The sequence below is a fragment of the Ahaetulla prasina genome, chromosome 2 (assembly GCF_028640845.1).
Source record: "Ahaetulla prasina isolate Xishuangbanna chromosome 2, ASM2864084v1, whole genome shotgun sequence".
Classification (NCBI taxonomy): domain Eukaryota; kingdom Metazoa; phylum Chordata; class Lepidosauria; order Squamata; family Colubridae; genus Ahaetulla; species Ahaetulla prasina.
Genome location: NC_080540.1, coordinates 268353617 through 268374828, shown reverse-complemented (window position 1 = coordinate 268374828; position 21212 = coordinate 268353617). Strand labels below are relative to the sequence as shown.

The 21212-nt window shown below is 37.9% G+C and overlaps 1 protein-coding gene across 5 annotated transcripts in view; it reads left to right on the top strand.

Annotated features, from left to right (window-relative positions):
- ZNF366 (zinc finger protein 366) overlaps window positions 1–20708 on the top strand; it is a 37811-nt gene extending 17103 nt beyond the window's left edge. For all 5 annotated transcript variants that reach the window (XM_058169891.1, XM_058169887.1, XM_058169888.1 and 2 more), the window contains 2 exons: window positions 12079–12253; window positions 14785–20708. In XM_058169891.1, coding sequence (XP_058025874.1) covers window positions 12079–12253; window positions 14785–15299 — 690 coding nt within the window. In that variant the 3' untranslated portion in view covers window positions 15300–20708. The remainder of the gene's footprint in view (window positions 1–12078; window positions 12254–14784) is intronic.
- Window positions 20709–21212: the final 504 nt, after the last annotated feature.

Genomic DNA, 21212 nt, shown 5'->3' with positions numbered 1-21212 from the left:
TTACCCTAGATACATAGTCAAATGAACGAAAAGGTATCAAAATATTTTTTTTTAGTCACTGGTGGAGAACGTTCATTATAAGTTGCATGATAAACAACAAAGACAACTTGTCATAAATATTATTATGTCTGTGGCTAGCTGACATTTGCACTAATAGAGATACGTAACTATCAATATTATTGAATTCAGAGCACATGGATTATTTAATAAGACCTCAAAATAGCTCTTTTCATATATCATCATACAAATCAGTATGATTCATTTTCATGATGGCCCATATCTGTTTTCCTATGTTTGCTGGTAAGTTTGACACTTCTTTACTTTTAAAAAGGAAGGAAATAAATTCATGTTTAAGAAAATTAGAGTGAAGACACTTTGCTGAGCCATACCACAACAGCATTTGTTTCCAATAACTCCCAACATGCTTTAAATCTAACCAATAAGTCCTCCACTTTAGTGTGAATTCGGAGTTTACAGGAACGACTGTACTTTCAACCAATCATTGTTCAGAGAAAGCTAACCAATACCAGGACCCTAAAAGAGCTAGACAGTCATTGTTCACTTTTTGTCCATGCCTGAGTATCTTCCCTTCCCAACCACTTCCAGCACTCCAATCAACAAACAGCCCCTCCCTCTTTTTCACAAAAATGAAAACAAATATGTGTTTGGTATATTATAGTGCTATTATTCTAGCAAGCCCTGAAAAATGCTTTGTCCAAGAAAGTCCTGATTATGGATCAAGTCAGCAAAGCTGCATTTGAAATCCCAAAGGTACTTTTTCAAGCAGCAACTGGACTTTCTGGTTTTTCTTTGAAGATGTTTTGCTTCTCATCCAAGAAATGTCTTCAGCTCTCAGCTCTGAAGAAGCTTCTTGGATGAGAAGTGAAATGTCTTCAAAGAAAAACCAAAAAGTCCAGTTGCCGCTTGAAAAAACACCTTTGGGACAATCATGACCTGAATGACTGAGAATCTCCACAGATATTTAGTGATACACTGCGATACACTGCGATTCCCAAAATGGATTTACTAAAACAGAATTAGATTCATCTGTAGATGACACAAAAAAACTTTCCCCCCCACACAGCGCTGTGAAAATAGAACTACGGTAGGCAGCAGATCATTGCCGGTTTGCTGTTAATATTATGTGACAGGATAGAGATCTATAAAGCAACAGAAGCAGGAGAAAATCAGTGCAATGCTTCTCAACTTTAGCAACTATAAGGCTTCAACTTCCAGAATTCCTGGTCCAACATGGGAGTTCATTCTTCAAAAGAGATATCAATGAATCTTAAGCTAACCTATTTATGGACGTTCTTCAATATCACCTGGTATGAGTGATCTTTAAGATAGTTTTTAGAAGAAACAAATCAGAGTAATTTCTCAAGAGGTTGGGAGCAGAAGCAGAACTACTATTTTATTAATAACAAAAGAAGTACTTATACCAGACCAGGATAATCTACTTCTTGTTGCAGTTGTTGTCATTCAGAGCCAATCAACAGCTAAGGCGCAATAGAACAAGCAGTGGTTTCTTTGGGGCATTTGATGAAGTTGCAAACAGCTGCCAATCATAATTTGCCAGGTAAAGCCCGACTCCCATTCTGGACTGTGGCCTGACATTCAAATCTACAATACAAGAAATGAAACTTAGATAGACATGTGCCTATAAAATGGTTAAACTGTTAATTTGGATTTCCAAAAGATATTCATTTCTGGAATACATAGGCAAAGAGAAAGATTATATACTACTTAGCATGATTATTAGATAACATTAATCTGTTATGTAGTTGATAATTGTTCATTTCCTCTCTTTTCTGGACATGGGCTACTCAGACTGATGAAATAGTGCCATAGTTTCATTGTGTCATTCTTTGACTCTTTCAGTTGCTGCACTAAATCAGCTTTATCCACTCTTGTGCAGTGTTAGTTTGCTGTTCCCAGAATTCTAAGCGTTAAGGCCATGCTTGCTAGGTATTCTGGGAGCTACAGTTACAATATATTTATCAGATATCAAATAGGAGAAGACGGACTGAAATGAAGAAGCATTAAAACTGGAATGTAGACTTTGTCTTCGAATTTGGTTTTATTCTTCATCTTGAGATTGCATTTCATAGCACTTAGTGTAATTGCTAGTCTGCTGATGATAAATATATCTGACATTTGTATTGCACATTTCATTCCAAAGGGAGGTCAAGGATATTTAACAATTTGATATACTGGCTAAACACATGAATCAGTCTGTGCGTGTTGCCTTTTTTATCAATACAAAATATCAATTATGCCCATACCTAAAGACAGAAAATATATTAGCAACACCAGAGGACACAATGTCACATTTTAAGTAGGATAATATTAATTGAATTCCAGCATAACTCACATAACTGTGACAAAATGGCTCTATTGAAAATGCCATTAACTTTTCAAGGAAATAGCTGAAGCTTCTGGCAAACTGCAGAAGAATACAGTCAGTGGGTACTACCCCTGTCTTCATCTTTTATCATCAGCACCCTCTTGGATGGCAGCTGTTTCTAAGTCCTCCAGTGCCCCCCAATCCCCTATTTATTGAATGAGGCAAAAATTCCTTTTACCTCAACTGAGTTCAGGTTAGGATTGCTTTACCATTTTCCCCCCTTGTGGCCATGTGCCCAGGATGAGCATGTGGCTGCAAGAAGAAGTAAATATGAACTAGGGCATTGGTGACTCACTTTCATCATTTCTCTCCCTCAGGAAAAGGGGAAATATATTGCAGGAATGGAATTCTCATTAGGCTTTTGTGAACAGGCCATACTTTGTCCTATGAAGCCACCTTTGGCTCCAGAGATAACACTATTTCAATGCCAACAATCATCTTTATTTTTATTTATTTATTTATTTTGTCACAACAATGACAAAATAAGTATCATACAGAAAAGATTATATAGTATATAAACATATATATAAGTAAATATTAGGAGGTATAAGCATATATATATAAGAAGAAGAAAAAGAAAAACAATAGGACAGGAACGGTAGGCACATTTGTGCTCTTATACACGCCCCTTATGGTCCTCTTAGGAATGGGGTGAGGTCAATATTAGAAAGTTTTTGGTTAAATATTAGAAAGTTTTTGGTTCTTGTTGCTTCATTTCTGTCTTCTCCTCAGTCTCGTCTGTTGACGGGAGGCCTCTAGTTTGTTCCTGGAGGTCCTGGAAATGCTTTCTGGGTGAGCCTTTTTAAACAGGACTTGCCTTGGGAGGCTCCAGAAGTGAAGTAAAAAAGAGCAAAGCAGAACAAAGCAAACTTTAGTGGATTTTTCTAGCACGGTAGCTTTTACAGGTTTGACTAATTCAAAACAGTGGGCTGTTTTGTTTAGCAAAGTGGGCTGACACAGAAATGAAAGATATGTGATAATTTAACTGTGCAGATACTGCAATTATATATGTGTGTCATTGATATGAGTATCATCATGAATGCATCATTTGTCCCTCATCCTTACTGGTGCTCTAAAGACTTATAGTCCTGTCAAAACAAACCACTCTTTTAAGTTTTACATAGGGAATCAGGCAATAGAATGAATTAGACTTATCATATGTTATCACTTTCATAAGAGAATGGCTATAAGATTGGGGAGGAGTGAAGCTTGCTTGCCCACCTCAAAAAAATAGGCAGGACCAAATCTAAAGTTTATATGTAAATTAAGTGAATTAAACATATAGGATTGGTCTTCTTGTACCTAATCAATTCTATCTTCCAGGGTATTAAAAATTGTACCATAAATTGGGAAAATAATAGTCCTACTATATTCTGCAGTGATCAGGTTCTTTGATTATCCAGTGATATGCATCAAAGATAAGAAACATTCAGGCACACTGGAAGAAGTGCAAAGAAAGGCCATGAAGATGGTTAAGGACAGGAAGCAAAATCATGCAGGGAGCAACTGAGATTGGATAATAAAAGAGCAATTTTCCCCCCCAAACACCATATGGTGTCAGAAGTAATCCATAGCGTGTTTGCTATCACCCTGAAATGGGATAATGGTTTTAATCACAGGAGGGCAAATTCAGTCTGAATGTGACAGAAAAAATACTAATAGTGAAAAGCAGGGAATGGTGGGCTTTCCTTTGCTGGAGATGTTCAAGCAAAGGTTAAACAGCTGTCTTTAGAGACATTTTAAACTGGATTCCTGTATTAAAATGAGAACTAAAGTCCTATCTAAAGTCCTAAATGCCCTTTTTTCAAGGCTTTGATTCTATGATAATCACTCACATCTTGGAGGAACTTTAGAAAGCCATATGAAGCTCTGATGTTTGCCTAGACAGTCAGGAAACAGAAAGCACAAGTTATACTGCAACTGTAGTTTGCTGTATTGATAGATGCTATAACAGCAGAATTTTCAAAGCCTGATAGCATTTATCCTTCCTTCTTATACTAAACAAGGTCAGCCATGAGTTTCTTTCTTGCACTTTTCTATTTTCCTTGTCCAACGTCATGTTTTGTTACCTACTTTTTTGAGGACATTTCTGTTCTCTACTACACATGAAGCCACAGGTAATGTCTTACCTATAGAAAAACCAAAAAACAAAGAGCCTTTTCAATATAGCTATATTGCACCAAGTAACTTTGTCAAATAATTACGAAGGATGGTGGCTTATGCAGAGATAAAATGGACACCCAGTGTTTGGGGGGCAATTTCTGAGGCTCCAAAAACCTTGCACAGTCCATTCATAATACCTACCTGAAATCTACCTGGCTGTGCACTTCAAGCAATCCCAGACAGCTGGGCATAACCACTGCAGCTGTTCCATAGTAGTTTACTTTAAAGCAATACTATGACAGGAATACTTGAAAGGACTTTTAATTGGAGAGGGATCTAAATAGCCAACACTGCTGCTGCCCTCAAAATTATCCATTATTGGCAAACTCACCATGGTCTACTGGTATGAGAAGATGCCTATTATATCAATATCGATTCTTATCTAGAACGTCCTCAATCCTGGATTTGGACTAACGTTGTTAAAAGTATAATTCTATCACTTTAAAAACAATATTCTTTTTATAATTTCTTATGTAAGGTACTTAATATCCTTGTGGATCATGCATTGGATAAAGATATCTGTGCAGGAGGGAAGAGGGCGATGCGCGATGGCTCAATAGTTAAGATTCTGGGTTTGTTGGCTGGAAGGTTGACAGTCCAGGTTTGAGACCTGAGCATCGAGCGACAGGGTGAGCTCCCATTATGCACCAGCTCCTGCTCACTTAGTAGTTTGAAAGCATTTGCATATGCAAGTAGATAAATAGGTACCACTTTGGTGAGAAGGTAACAGCGTTCCATGCATCTTGACATATAGTCATGCTAGTCACATGACCATGGAAGTGTCTTTGGACAATGCTGGCTCCCTCGCCTAAAAAATGGAGATGAGCACTGCCCTCTAGAGTCAAACACAACTGGACCTTTACCTTTTTCCAGGAGGGAAAAAAAGCATAGAATCAGCCATCTGATCTTTGTTGCACTGAATGGTCAGATAGAGAGAAACTAAGATAGTCAATAGTGGGAAGGAAATCCAATGGACTGATTTTAAACCCTGATAATTTTGTTCCTGAAGGGTTTCAGCAGGCAGAGACTGAAACTGGGCACTTGGAGAAGGGGATTGGCCTGCTTGCAAGTTCAGGAGAACCCTGGAGAATTGGTGCTGTTTGGCTGGCCTTCAGCAAGTTCAGGCAGTGACCAGATAGCCGCTTTTTGGCACCATGCTCCTCCTGAACAGAAGGAAGGATATCGCTGTATGAGCTGCTTGCTTAACAATGGCTTGCATGTCCCCTAGGGAATGGCCTGCAAATAGATTTCATCTTGCTTTCTCTTGTACTTTTCGGAGCTTCCTGTTTTCTCACGGCCCTTTTGGACACTTTGCAGTCTTTCTCCCTCTCCCTCTCTCTCTAACTTTCAGGAAAGGAACACCCTTCTTATTAAACTGTCTTTTAAAAAAGAAGAAAGAAAACAAGGGTAAGAGAGCACAGCAGTGGCCTTTCTACCTCTCTGCAGGCTTAGGCTTTCTTGGACTTGTTTCTCAGAGCAAAACAAAACAGAATGCTTTCCTACAGAGCTGATCACAAAGACCAGATGTGGCCTGAGGGCAGAAGAAAGACTGTCGCTAATATTTCCTCATTACTGGGATTTTTTCCCTCTCTCCAACGAGCAGTGCTATCTGCAGTATCTTATACTAATCCAGCCAGAGATTGCAATGTTTAGCTTACAAATAATTACACAAATTTTATTTCCAAGTGCACCCATGTAGTTAATGCATGAAACAACTGAAACAACTGTCCCACATTCATGTCAATACACACATGCACGCATGCGCACACACCCCACACACACATGTCCTTTGCTGTTGATTCAACTGTGGTCAAACATTTGAGATTCTTTGTTTGCTCTTTGCAAAAGGATTATCGTTCCAACCGGTTCAGGCTGATGCTAGAATGAGTTTTATTTTTTAACTGCTAGAGTAATATTTTCTAAAATAGAATGCTGAATTATATTCAGCAGTCCCTCAAAATATACTGAACAACTTGGGACCACTTTTACAATAACCATGGCATTCCATCATAACCTATTAATTTGTCCAAAATGTGCCTGGGCTAGTTTCAGTGGTGAAGCAAAGTGAAGACTTCATGGTTTAGATTTTAAGAAGGGCCTCAAATGACCTTTAAGAGAATGGTAAATAATCAGGAAAGCAACAGAAGATGGTGCCAATGTTCACAAAGATATATCAAGTTCTACCATGACTGATGTTGCTTGGCACAGCATTTTTTCCCTTTCCTCCGTTTTAAACAACATTTCATAGCAATAGGACCGATTAGAATGGGTTGTCTATAAGGAATAGAATAGAATAGAACAGAACAGAACAGAATAAAATAAAATAGAATAACAGAGTTGGAAGATACCTTGGAGGTCTTCTAGTTCAACACCCTGCTTAGGCAGGAAATCCTACACCACTTCAGACAAATGGTTATCCAATCTCTTCTTAAAAACTTCCAGTGTTGGAGCATTCACAACCTCTGGAGGCAAATTGTTCCACTGATTAATTGTTCTAACTGTCAGGAAATTTCTCCTTAGTTCTAGATTGCTTCCCTCCTTGATTAGTTTCCATCCATTGCTTCTTGTCCTACCCTATTTATTTATTTATTTTTATTTATTTTGTCACAACAATATATGTAGGAATCATACAAAAGATTATATAGTATATAAACATATATGGGTAAATATAAGGAGGTATAAGCATATATATAGAAAGAAGAAAAGAAAAACTAGGACAGGAACGGTAGGCACGTTTGTGTGCTTATGCACGCCCCTTATGGTCCTCTTAGGAATGGGGTGAGGTCAATAGTAGAAAGTTTTTGGATAAAGCTTTTAGGATTATGGGAAGAGACCACAGAGTCAGGTAAAGTATTCCAAGCACTGATGATTCTGTTACAGAAGTCATATTTTCTGCAATCTAGATTAAAGCGGTTGACATTAAGTTTAAATCTATTAGTTGCTCTAGTATTATTGCAATTAAAGCTGAAGTAGTCTTTAACAGGAAGGACATTACAATAGATGATTCTGTGAGTTAAGCTTAGGTCTTGTCGAAGGCGACGGAGTTCCAAGTTTTCTAAGCCTAGGATTTCAAGTCTGGTGGGATAGGGTATTCTATTGTTTTCAGAGGAATGGAGAACTCTTCTTGTAAAATATTTCTGGACACGTTCAATTGTATTGATGTCAGAGATATGGTGAGGGTTCCAAACAGGTGAGCTGTATTCTAGAATTGGTCTAGCAAATGTTTTATATGCTCTGGTTAGTAGTGTGGTGTTTTTGGAAAAGAAACTACGCAAGATTAGGTTTACAACTCTTAGAGCTTTTTTTGCTATGTAGTTGCAGTGGGCTTTGGCACTTAGATCATTTGACATGAAAACTCCAAGGTCTTTAACGGGATGGGGTCATTTGTAAGGTAATGTCCATCTAGTATGTACTTAGTTTTGGGTTCTTTTTCCTATATGTAAGACTGAGCATTTGCTGGTTGAAATTTGAGCTGCCAATTTTAGACCAAGCGTTAGATGATCAAGGTCGTTTTGAATGATAGAAGTATTGTCTGTGATGTTAAATAGTTTGACATCATCAGCAAAGAGAACACAATTACTTGAGATATGGTCACAAAGATCATTAATGTATAGTATAAAGAGTGTTGGTCCAAGAACGCTGCCTTGAGGAACGCCACTCTTGACAGGAACAGGATTTGATAGAGCATTGCCAATTTTGACCACTTGTTGTCTGTTAGACAGAAAAGCAGATATCCATTTGTGGAGGGGTCCTGAGATGCCATAGGATATTAGTTTTAGGAGAAGTTTGTCGTGTACTACTGAGTCGAAAGCTTTGCAGAAGTCTATGTAGATTGCATCTATTGATTTGCCTTGATCAAGATTTGAAGTCCATATGTTTTTGCAGTGCAAAAGTTGTAAGTTACATGATAATTTTTTTTCTGAAACCAAATTGTTTGTTGGAGAGTAGTTTGTTGTTTGTTTCTAAGTATGAGGTAATGGATTGGTTGACGATAGATTCCATGACTTTGCAGGTGACACAGCAAAGGGAGATCGGTCTGTAGTTTTCGACTAAGCTGGGGTCTCCTTTTTTGAAGATAGGGATGACTGTGGCTAGTGACCAAAGTTTGGGAAGAGAACTGGTAGTGAAAGCTTTTTCAAAGATAATACTTAGGGGTTCTGCTATATTAATGGAAAGTTTTTTTAAGAAGTATGCGCACAGTCCATCGGATCCAATAGTTAGCGATGGTTTTAAGTTGTGAAGAGCTTTTCCAACGTTGTCTTCTGTGAAATCTATATGAGTTAAATCATCATAATCATTGCTGGTACGTTTGTGGAAAGTCGGATATGTGTTATCGGAGTTAACAAAAACTGAACCAAAGAAAATGTTGAAGAGGTTTGCTTTAACTGTTTCGTCATTGCATTCTTTGTTGTTAGAATCTTTTAGTGGTGGGATGGATCTAGAGTCTTTAAGTTTATTGTTAACAAAATTATAAAAGGCACGATTGGAATTTGTGCGCAGAAGATTCTCTTCTTGCTTGGTGTGGTAATTTGTTCATTCAGTTTTTATTTGGTTGCATATGTTTCTGTAGCGGTTTTTGAAATTTGTAACATAGCCTTTTTTGTTTCTTTTCCAGAGGGATTTTTTTGATTGAAGCTTTTTTATTGATATGGGTAGTTTGTTTTTCCTGATCATGGTAGTCATTTGTGGTACATATAGTTTAATGACTCTATTGATTTCAAGTAGGAAGACTCTATAGTGGTCTTCAGCGGTTATGCAGGTTGCAAACAGATTTTGCCAGTCCAGAAATGAAAGATCGTTGTTTATAAGGTCGTAATTGGCTCTTTTGAAGTTGTAGTTGGGAGTACTGTTGTTATGATGATTTAAGTATGGATGTATGTTGAGACGAAAATCAATCATGCAGTGGTCACTGTTGGAAAAAGGTTCTTTAATTTGTAGTCCGTAAATTGAGTTTGAATTGTTGCAGAAGATGAGATCAAGGCAGTTGTTGAGTCTTGTATTGTTAGTTACAAGTTGTTCAAGACCTAGGTTTGTAACAGCGTTGTATAGTGTAGTATGGATTGGGTCAGTTGAACATTCATTAGTTGTCCAGTTAATGAGAGGTAGATTTAGGTCACCCAGGAAGATGAGAGGATATGGGCAAGAGGTAGCCCATGTTAGCATTGAGGTTAGCATATTTGCATGGGTAATGTCATAGTCAGGGGCTCTGTAGCATAGTAAGAATCGAAGAGTAGTGTCAAGTGATAGGTCGCATACAATAGTTTCAGGAAGAGAGAGTTTATGTGCTACTTGGATATTTTTTAGATTCAGTGACTTTTTGTAAAAGATAGCCACTCCACCACCTCTTCGGTTTTCACGATCTGATCGATAGACTTGATATTCTTTGTTTGAGATAATGGAGTCAGGAAGGGATGAGTTCAGCCATGTTTCACAAACAAAAATGATATCAAATGTGCCACTGTTTAATAAGAGGATAAGTTCAGGTAATTTGTTGACTATGCTTCTTGCATTTATCAATTTGCATTTGAGATCTGAAGTGATTGGTGTTGAAGAGGTAAGGGGCGTGCATACCTAGTTTTGGTACCCTCAGGTACTTTGGAGAATAGCTTGACTCCGTCTTCTTTGTGACAGCCCCTGGGATATTGGAACACTGCTATCATATTTAGGATGCCAAAAATTACCTAGTTGTACATTGTTTCATTTTGCAAAATGTGTACCAATATGATAGTTGGCTTTGAATTGTTTTAAAAAGAATTATATACTACTGTTATACTGACAAACTTCTACTGATCAATTTATCTTCCACAAATTTGTCTATTAGAACAGTTAACATATATTTGGGATGGAATAAAACAAGCCTTTAAAATGACAGAATTGCTCTGTCATGCTAGTAAATATAGTGTGGTTTTCTGTTTAAAATGTCTCAAAAGTTAACAAGCAATCTATTCATATGAAGTATTCAGCCTTTGTGTGAACTACTCTCAGAATATTCCAACAGAAAAAGCCAAAATGCGTTTCAGTGGCCAACTTTCCTCACTGAGCTAGATTGCTTTGGTATGATAATAGTTTTTCTCCCTTCCCTTTCTTCCTTCCCAGTAAATCCAAACATTTGCTAGAGAGAACGAAGAGTCCATTAAATATTAGCTGGAAAGAAACATGAGCAAATCGAAGATTAAATAAGAAACAGAAACATGCTTGAAGAGGAAATACAGAACTTCCTCTTCATCTGTTTAGTTTTCCTGTAGCATTCCATGCATTTTCCCTTAAACAATAGGAATCCCAATTGTAAACACACACGATCTCATAGAATGATTAGCCCCCAACCTGACACATTCAGATATATTGCATTCCCATCAGTGGTGGGTTCTACTTACTTTTACTACAGGTTTACAATGGACTTGTGTGCATGCACACGCTTCTGTGCATGCGCAGATCATTCATTATGATGTCCAGGCAGGTGGGCAGAGCCTCCCACTGCTTTTACTACCGGTTCGGAAGACCAACCTACCACTGATTCCCCTCGCACCAAGGAATAGCAACTGGGCAGGTTGGAAGTGACAGTCCATTCAACCTTGAAAGAATAACTGCCAAGAACGTTGTTTTAGAATGAGAGCAATCTGACTTCTGAATAAGCTTGTACAATTTGTCAAATAGGCCTAAGACAATTCAGAAACTACTCTGCAAGTTTGTCCCCATATTTACTCAGCCACCCTCTGATATAAATACTTGCCTGGTATATTTATAATAGGCTATAATTTTGTTTCCAGCTGAAAGAATATTCAGTAATTTCAAAGCCCCCTATTCTATACATTTTAGTGAGTACAATATTAAATTTGAATGAATGAAAGAGAAGCATATACAATTTAGCCATAAAGACATTCCTTTTCCTTGAAGACCTATTTGTGATGATAATTATAAAATGAAATTAAGTGATTTTCCCCCACCCCAATTTTGGATCTATACCAGTAGTGGGTTTCAATTTAGCTTGCTACCGGTTTGCTCATGTGCAGAAGTGTCCGGGCAGGTGGACAGAGCCTCCTGCTGCCGCCGCTACTAGTTCGTCCAAGCCGGGGTGAACTGGTAGCAATTCACCATTAATCTATATCCTAGTCAACACTTAGATTCATATCTCAGACTTCCTGTTTTTTGGCCATGTCAAATCTTTCCTTACTGACACATTGCAAAAAAATATACTTTGGGGTAATTTATGTCAAGCCTCTCAGAACTAGAAGCTTCATAGGCACCAATTCAAGGACATAATTTTTGAATAATTCATTTTATTTCCAGAACTAGAAAAGCCCTAATCTGACAATTTAGAGAGTTGTTCATTTTTTGATTGAGATTAAAAGGAGGCAATAGAAGAAATGCTGTAGATTTATGATTCAGAAAGGGAAACTGCAGAACTGTGGAGAAGTTGACTTAATGTAAACAGGCTATGTCTGAAAAAATAAAACAAAATCTCTTTGAAAATAGATGCCTCACTTTGATTTTCATTGGTCTTTTGACAGCTGTGTGGAAAAGAATTTAATCGAATGCATAATTTAATGGGCCACATGCACTTGCATTCTGACAGCAAACCATTCAAATGCCTCTACTGTCCCAGCAAATTCACCTTGAAGGGGAACCTCACTAGACACATGAAAGTCAAACATGGAGTCATGGAAAGAGGATTTCGTTCTCAAGGTAAAAACTGTTAACTGGGCTTATCTGCATTACATCCAATAATATAATGACATTATTTTGCATCTAGAAGTTGCTGAATTTCATTTGTGTAACAGAATCAGAATCATGTCTTTAGTTGAACCAGATTTTGCCAAATAAGAAGAGGCTCTATAGCGGGGTGTTAAATGCACGTTGTCACATTGTCATAATGTGACATATTGCGACTTCCCCCCTTCACTAAAATGGGAATGGGCGTGGCCAGCACATGATGCATCTGGTCCGTGGGCCATGAGTTTGGCACCCCTGCTCTATGGGGTAGCAAAGTCCAAAGTGGGAAGGCAAATACTATTGACTGGGTTAGCTCATTATATTTAGCCATTGTTAGCTTAACTACATTTGTTAAATCAACTGATTTTACATACTGAACCAAGTCATAAACCATAGTTTAAAAATTATAATGAAATGGTTTGATTCACACATTGTGCTAAAACAAAACAATTCAGTAAGGCTTAGTGCAGCGGGTTGAATCCAGCAATTGTAACCTGTTGAGCAGATGAAAGATGAATATAATGTCTTGGCCTTTTGGCTAAGATCTAGTATAGTATTATATTTGAATTGAAATCAGTTAATGACCTAAACATGACTTGCTCTGAATTTTCAGATGTCCAGGTGATTTTCAGCATTGTTGGAAATCATTCAGGGGTGAAATCTAAAAATTTTCCCTACCGGTTCTGTGGACGTGGCTTAATTGGTGGGCGTGGCTTGGTGGTCAGATGACTGGGTGGGCGTGGCCAATAACAATAAATAAAAATAATAAACAAAGTATACAAAACAATAAGAGGTACCAAAACCCAACTTTCACACTTTACACAAACATAACACAACTGACTCTCTCTCTCACACACACACACAAAATGCCACATATAGCTTTATGAGATTTTGTGTGTTTGTGTAGTTAGAGTAAAACACTATAGAAACACACCAAATCTCAGAAAACTGCACAAATATTTTATTTTATTTTATTTATATTTTTTAGATCAGGGGTCTCCAACCTTAGTAACTTTAAGGTTTGTGTACTTCAATTCCCAGAGTTCCTCAGCCAGCAAAGCAGGCAGATTAAGTTGCTGACTGAGAAGATGGATTAGCTAGCAACTGAATCTGCCTGTCTGCTGAAACTGCTCCTTTCGCGCTGGGAAAGCCATGCTTTACATCAGTAATTAGGTGCCTTATCGCAGCCCAGAACCTCTTAAAAGAAAGTTTTCTACAAGCTCTTTGGCTGAAAAGCTTGTAGAAAACATGTTTTTTTAAGGTTCTGGTGATGAGGAACTCAGGTAGGATCGCCAGAGGAGCCTTTTAAAATCTTTTTTTTTACAACCTCTTCGGCCAAAGAGGTTGTTAAAAAAAGAGTTTAAAGGGTTCTGACGATCTCAGATGAGCCTTGGGATCCTCAAAGGCTTTTTTTTTTTTTACTTTTAAAGGCATGTTTTCGGCTGAAGGAAAACTGCTTTTAAAAGTAAAAAAAAAACAACCCTCTGATGATGGTGCAACTCAGCAGGGGCAGGGGGCGGGGCCAGGGATTTTTGCTACCAGTTCGCTGAACCACCAGCCGCCATCGCTACCGGATTGGGTGATCTGGTCTGAACCAGGAGCATTTCACACCTGAAATCAGCGGATACAACAAATGCCTCACATCCTTGATTATCAGAGCTGCAAAGACATTAGTTCTAATGAGAAAAAATAATAATCCTGCTCCATTAAAAATGTTGAATCATCATTCCTGGCAGTCATAGTTAATATGTTTACTAGGTCTCTTATTGATAACGAATATTGGAAATTGGACAGGTAGTCCTGGACTGACGACTACAATTGAACCCAAAATTTCTGGTGCTAAATGAGGCAGTTAAGTGAGTTTTGTCTAATTTTATGAACTTTTTTGCCATAGTTGCCAAGTGAATCACTGCAGTTGATAAGTTAATAACACGGTTGTAAAGTGAATCTGGCTTCCCCATTGACTTTGCTTGTCAGAAGGTCACAAAAGGTGAGCACATGACCCAGGACACTGCAATTGTCATAAATACGAGCCAGTTGCCAAGTGTCCAAATTTTTGATCATGTGACCATCATGGGAAAGTTGCAAAAGTGAAAAATGATCATAAGTCACTTTTTCAGTGCCATTGTAACTTTGAATAATCACTAAATGAATGGTTGTAAGTCAAAGACTACCTGTAATTCACTAACATTTGGAGGGCCAAATGAATTTTCCAATAATGTTGACTCCATGAATAATATAATAAAATCAAGTATTATCTAGAATTTCTACAATAGACCAAACTAATCCAATATTTCTGCAATAAAAACTATTCAAAATTGCCAAGAATGCCAAGTGAAATTGCAAAGAACCCCCTTTTTATCTTCCCTACTATAAATTGCAAAATAATCATGAGACACCAGTTGAATTATTCTGTACAAAGCTGAAGTTTGGAGTCACTGTAATTACAAAATTGACACGGAATGGTAAATGTTAATGCATTTGTCTTCTTCAAAAAATCCTAGGTTTTACAAGGGAACAACTGAGACTATCACAAACAGATGCCTCAAGAAGCCTAGAACAGGAAGAACCTTTTGACCTTTCCCAAAAGAACCACAGGCAAGGACTTTCCTTTCATTCTGACAGGGAGACTGCGAAAGAAAATTCAAGGCATGATGAAGAAGACAATTGCCACAGGGCAGAGCAGTATTCTCCTCGCATGCATGACAAGGGCAAGAACCCTAACAGACTGCAGGATCCTCCAAGCAAAACAGAAAATGAGGTTAAGGATTTCAGAGAGTCATACTGTGATGGAAAAGAGAAAAAGTTCAAAGACACCATTGAGGACAAACAAGAAAACAAAAGGGAGCGAAGCCAGGTAGAGAGAGACTTTGTGAATAACAACGAGGGATATCACTTCGAAAGTAATAGATTCACTCAGTCTCTATCTGACTATTTGTACTTTCAACATAGGAACAAGAGTTTGAAGGAGCTGCTGGAAAGTAAAATTGAGTCACGAGCTGCTTTTCTGGGGATGTAAATGGACATCACTGAACTTATCTTTGGGGAAATGAAGTGTTTTCAGAATTTTGGGCTATCATGAACAATAAAATTGTAAATGACTGGTAAATGGTAGCAAAAATTATAAACAAAAAAAAACCGTAGCAAAAGTAATTTAAGACAAATATTCCCTTGTTCTTTCAGGTTTTCTGTTTTTACACAGTGATATTTTAGAGATTAATTTAATATATCATTCCCTTCCCAATATTTGGACTAGGTCTGCATGTTCAACAGAACAAAGTGGAAGAGTCCTGAGGTAATAAGTATAATAGATGGCATACAAGATAATCTTTTTTTATGTTTTCCTATGTGATAACTTTTTTCCCATCACAACTTTTTCCAGGCTACATGATCCTTGTTTTTGTTTGTATATGTCAAGTCTCTAACTCAACATACCACCGTTTGCTTCTGCCAGTTGTGTAGCTCAGTCCAGGCCTCGGTTCCAGGCTCTTAATATTCTGTCACACTGTGGCAAGGCCAAGAACCAAGAACCTGAGCAGTTCTGTCTGAGCAATAAGAAATAACGAAGAACCCAGTTTCTTATTCAGACACTGAAATAATACTGTTTCCCCAAGAGTAAGACATTTCCTAGTAATAAGCCCAATCAGGCTTTTGAGCGCATGCCCTCAAATAAGCCCCCCCCAAATAAGCCCTCCCCAAAAATATTTAAACGCATGCACAGCCAGTCCCCACCATTTCCTCTGGTTTCCTCCATGTGCCCCAAAATAATAAGACCTCCCCAAAAATAAGGCCAAGCGCTTATTTTGGATTTCAAAAAATATAAGACAGGGTCTTATTTTTAGGGAAACACAATAGGCTTAGCCTCTTTGTGGTGGTATCCGTTTGTATCTGTTTTTGTTTCCTGATTTTATACAGTAATATTATAGATGTTAATCTTTCCAAACTCTTTCACCATAACCTGTCTAGGTTAATAACCACATGCACTCTGCAGATAACCCTTAAAGGCCTACTTTTTATACAAAAGCTGTCAGTTATAAAATTGCTCTTTTACTAGATCGATATACCCTACCATGAGAGAAAGAGAAGTTTATTTCAGTTCTGGACAGTGGGTTTTTTTTATATATATATAATACAGCTTTGTATTGTTTGCCTTTTGGTGGGGACATGGATGGGCCTTTCAGTCTTTGTTGAGTCCTGGCAACTGACTGGACAAGTCCTTGAAGTTTTCTTGCAAGGTTTTTGAAACTGGTTTGCAATTTCCACTGTCACCATTTGGTTTCATGCCTGTGGGAATAAATTCAGTCTCTTAGTTTCTAGCTTGATGTCTGAACCAGTACCACGATATTAGTATAGAATTCGCTGTATAGCTGCAATAAATACTTAAATGTATTAGAGTGCCATTCCATATCTTCACAATATAGACCTGAGGTGGCGCAGTGGTTAGAGTGCAGCACTACAGGCTACTTCAGCTGATTGCTAGCTGCAGTTCGACAGTTCAAATCTCACCAGCTCAAGGTTAACTCAGCCTTCCATACTTCCAAGGTCAGTAAAATGAGGACCCAGATTGTTGGGGGCAATATGCTGATTCTGTAAACCGCTTAGAGAGGGCTGTAAAAGCACAATGAAGTCTAAGTGCTATTACTATTGCTAATAGTCAAGTCTACTTAGTGATATACATACTTAAAAAAGCAGCCAAGGATGCAAGAATGCTGTATCATTTCATTTATTATTATAATAATATAATAATTATATTTATATAATAATTATATTGCAGTAAAGTTTGATTATTTTCTCCATACTGAAAGATGCACCCCAAAAGAATTTCTTGACAGATTAACAAAAATAAGCATTTTAATGTAATCTTGTGATACAGAGGTGATCCTTATGTTTCCATAGATTCTTTTATGTGGAGATTGTTCTTCATGTGGGATAATATGAAGAAATATCTAAAACATCTTCTAGGAGGTTGAATTGCCCTTTAAATGATTTCTATAGGCTGTTTGCTTTACTTGTAGACTATGCTATACGTGCACTGTAAGGTTATTAAGCACAATAAAATCACAGCATGGGTTTGTTAACCTTAAGCGTCCCATGTCTAAACTACATCTGCTAAAGACCTTATTCCACTCTTCAAAAATATTATCAAGGCAAGTATTGATTAGATCTGCATTAAGTTTCAAATCACTGAATGTGCGCTGACTTTACACGGACTTTATGCTGGACAGTAGAGCTATGGGAAACGTTCAAAACAGACCCTTTGCAGCATTTGAATGTGCAAGCGAAGCACTGCTATTCAAATAATTATGTTGTGCCTCGTCCGCTTTCCCCGCAGCCGGGGCCTTCTTATCTGCTTCCAAACGCTGAGGAATATCCTAGCATGCCTCCCGGCCCCAGCCCTGGCTCTATGCCCAGGCAAATGGAGCAACTAGACCTCTCCCCCTCCCCCACAGCATATGAGCCTGAGGAAGGTCAATTACCAACAGCTGCAGACTGGAGTGACCCTCGCTTCAGGAGAATTGATAAGCGGCGTCAACAGAAGGAAGGGAGGGGCAGGCTGGGATAAGTGCTGAGTCATGGAGCCACACCCCATGGCCTATATAAAGGATTTGCTTTCTGGCATTCTCTGAGTCAGGCAAAGTCTACCTTATCTTGCTGAAATCACTTTCTGGTCTCCTGCCTGCCTTGAGAACTTTGCTAGGACTTTGGCAGAGCTGCAGAGGCACGCCTGATACGGACTTCCCTGACCCAGCCGTCAGCGGAGGAGTGGGACACGACAAATTAAAGGAGATTTGTCCTCTACAACAGGGGTCTCCAACCTTAGCAACTTTAAGATTTGTGGACTTCAACTCCCAGAATTCCTCAGCCATCTTTGCTGGCTGAGGAACTCTGGGAGTTGAATTCCACAAGTCTTAAAGTTGCCAAAGTTGGAGACCCCTGCTCTAGAAGGTTTGCCACAGCTGCATTGAAGATTGTGCTTGACAGTTTGCGTGTACCTGTGCAGACAACTTCTGTGGAACTGCCGGTGAAGGGACAGAAACTGGGACAGACTTGAAAGCAGCTACACAGGCCTTCCAAAAGATGCAATTGCCTTAACGCTTTGAGGAGAGATGTATCATACATGCTAGCATACTTTGCAGAGCACAGTTTCAAAGGCTTTGTACAGCTATTTTGGGGAGAAAAATTTAGTGAGAGAGATAATACAGAAACATACACAAGAGCATTGCCCCCATTAAAATAATTTAAGGGATCTCTGATCTATAAAATTTACTATATCTCATGCATATTATATGAATGAAGGAAATTCTATACTTTTTTGGTGACTGATGATTATAGATATCAGATAAGGAGAAACTTGCACGCAGATCTCTGTGGAAAGTAGAATTGTCACATTCTTTCAAATTGTGCAAAACCTAGCCATAAAAAGGGCAAATGTTCTTTAGCTGAATTAATTCAGATGTAGTAACTAGAAAATGAATGTAAAACAATGAGCACTATTTTACTATGTATTTAAACTTCCCATTTTATGAAGTCTATCTTTACCAGTGTCCTTATAATCTCTGAAGTCTCATTTCTCTTCCTTAGTAATAATTCAATCCTGCCAGAATATGATCTCCAAATAGTGGCGATAATGAGGGAATTCAAGAATTTAATACTTTCTCTTCCCCTTTACAGTAATTGATTGAATTAGTGTGGAAATATTTTCAGCAACAGAAGAATCAGAAATATGGTTGTGTAAGTTCTTTTTTTAGAAAATCAAAATGCTGGGCACAGCATTATTTGGAAGTGTGCCCATGTGGCTCCTGTCCAAGGTAATTTTGCATAAGGTGCAATTTACTGGATGGTATAGAAGGGATGATAGCTTCATGGTACTTTGGTGTTTGCTTATATTGCCCATAGCAGCCATCTTAAGAAGTTCCCTTGAACAATATTTTCCAAGACTTCCTGCAACATAATCCTGAAAGGTTGGAGAGAGCTGTTGTAGTGACTGCAATGTACTCCGCTCTAATGTTTCCTAACTATTTAGCATTCTCAAGACATTTGATTTATATACTGTTAGCGTAGGCATCTGGGTTGATAGGTAAACCAGAGGAGGGCAAGTGACAGAGTATGTATTATGTCAGGGTACAAACTCTGCCCCTAGAATACTTATTACATATTACATCACAATGCAAATAGAAAGAATAGAACTTGTAACATGACATCATAGAACACGTTTCATCACTTAGGTGTCACTATGTTTAGGATATTATAGGATGCTATGGCTATTAGGACTTGGGAAGTAAGTCATGCAGAGTTCAGTCAACTTAGGGAAAAAACTAGAAATTATATGATGCTAATACATTTCCTCCCATTCAAATATCTTCAGAGAAAGGATTTCCCTGGTAATGGCAACAGGACAAGGAAAGGTAAATTCCTCTTCTCTGTTTAATCTTATGAACCTAAAAATCATCAACTCATCCACCCAATTCTGTTTGCATTTTGAAAAATCTATACAGTAATTTATATGTAAAGCTACACTTAGCATCAGGGCTAATTTGGCATTTGCTTCAAAGCACAGAAATGAGAATAATGTTAAAATACGATTCTTCAGTTGGTGACTTTGCTCCTTTGTTCAGTATGCCTTACTGCCATTATGTGCATATGATTATGGCCTTAGTTTAGCTTATGGCAACAATATGATCTGTATCTTATTGGATCCTAGTACTTTGATATTAAAATGAGAACTTGTATGTAAAGAGGTCAACAATAAACAGTAGGCATGTTTCTTCTGTTTCATTGGACACAAGTTTGAAACTTCATTATATAGATCTGTACTGGCTAAGGGGATGTTCAGATGTAGCTGTTCAATTAGGATTGTATGACTTTTTGGAGAAGTGGAAATGGTATTTGACCTTTGATCATTGTGCTTGGAGATGCTCTCTAATAACAAGCAGAAGACAAATAAAGGCCAAAATAAATTTGACATGGTGGTCTCTCACTATCTACCTAAAAATTTTCCATAAAGCATTACATTAACATTTCAATTTGGCTAATTTCCTTTTTGTCATGTTCCTTTTGATCTTTGGTAATTGTAGTTTTCCATGCACTCTGTAAGGTATAGATTCACAAAGATATAGTTGCAATATTCTTTATAGTAAATCTTAAAGGTATCCCTATAAATAAATATACTTTATTTAAGAACAAGTAATACCAGTAATCCCTGACAAGTTACTTAATGACCATTCAAACTTACCATGGTCTCAGGAAAAGTCATTTGTGACCCATCCTTGACATTATGACTATGACATCACCCCTCCAGTCACATGATCATATTTCAGGCACTTGGCAACTGGCTTGCATTTACAACTGGTTCTAGCTGGGGTCTTCAACCTTGGCAACTTTAAGACTTGTGGACTTCAACTCCCAGAATTCCTCAGCCACCTTTGCTGGCTGAGGAATTCTGGGAGTTGAAGTTCACAAGTCTTAAAGTTGCCAAGGTTGGAGACCCCTGGGTTATAGCATCCCACAGTCACATTATCACATTTTGTGATATTTTTTTTTGCCATTTTCTAGCAAAAAATGTCCATTGGATAAGCTGAATTTGGACTTATGACCACAGGATTCATTTAATGATTGCAGTGACTTGCTTTACAACTGTCATAAAAATGGTTGTAAATAAAGTCCTGTCACACAGTGGCTGAACTTACAACTGCAGTGACTTACAACCAAAATTCTGGCTCAACTGTGATTATAATTCAAGGATTACCTGCATTTGGTTCAGGGATTCTGGGGAGCTGCATAGAATTCTGCAAGATGCAGCAGTACAGAGCAGGCAAGTGAAAAATTGGAAAGAAATATTGATTGCCTCTCATTATAAGTGGATATAACTAAGAGAAGAAACAGAATCAAGCAGCATGATGATCAATTAACAAATGGTATTGGCCTGAAAACG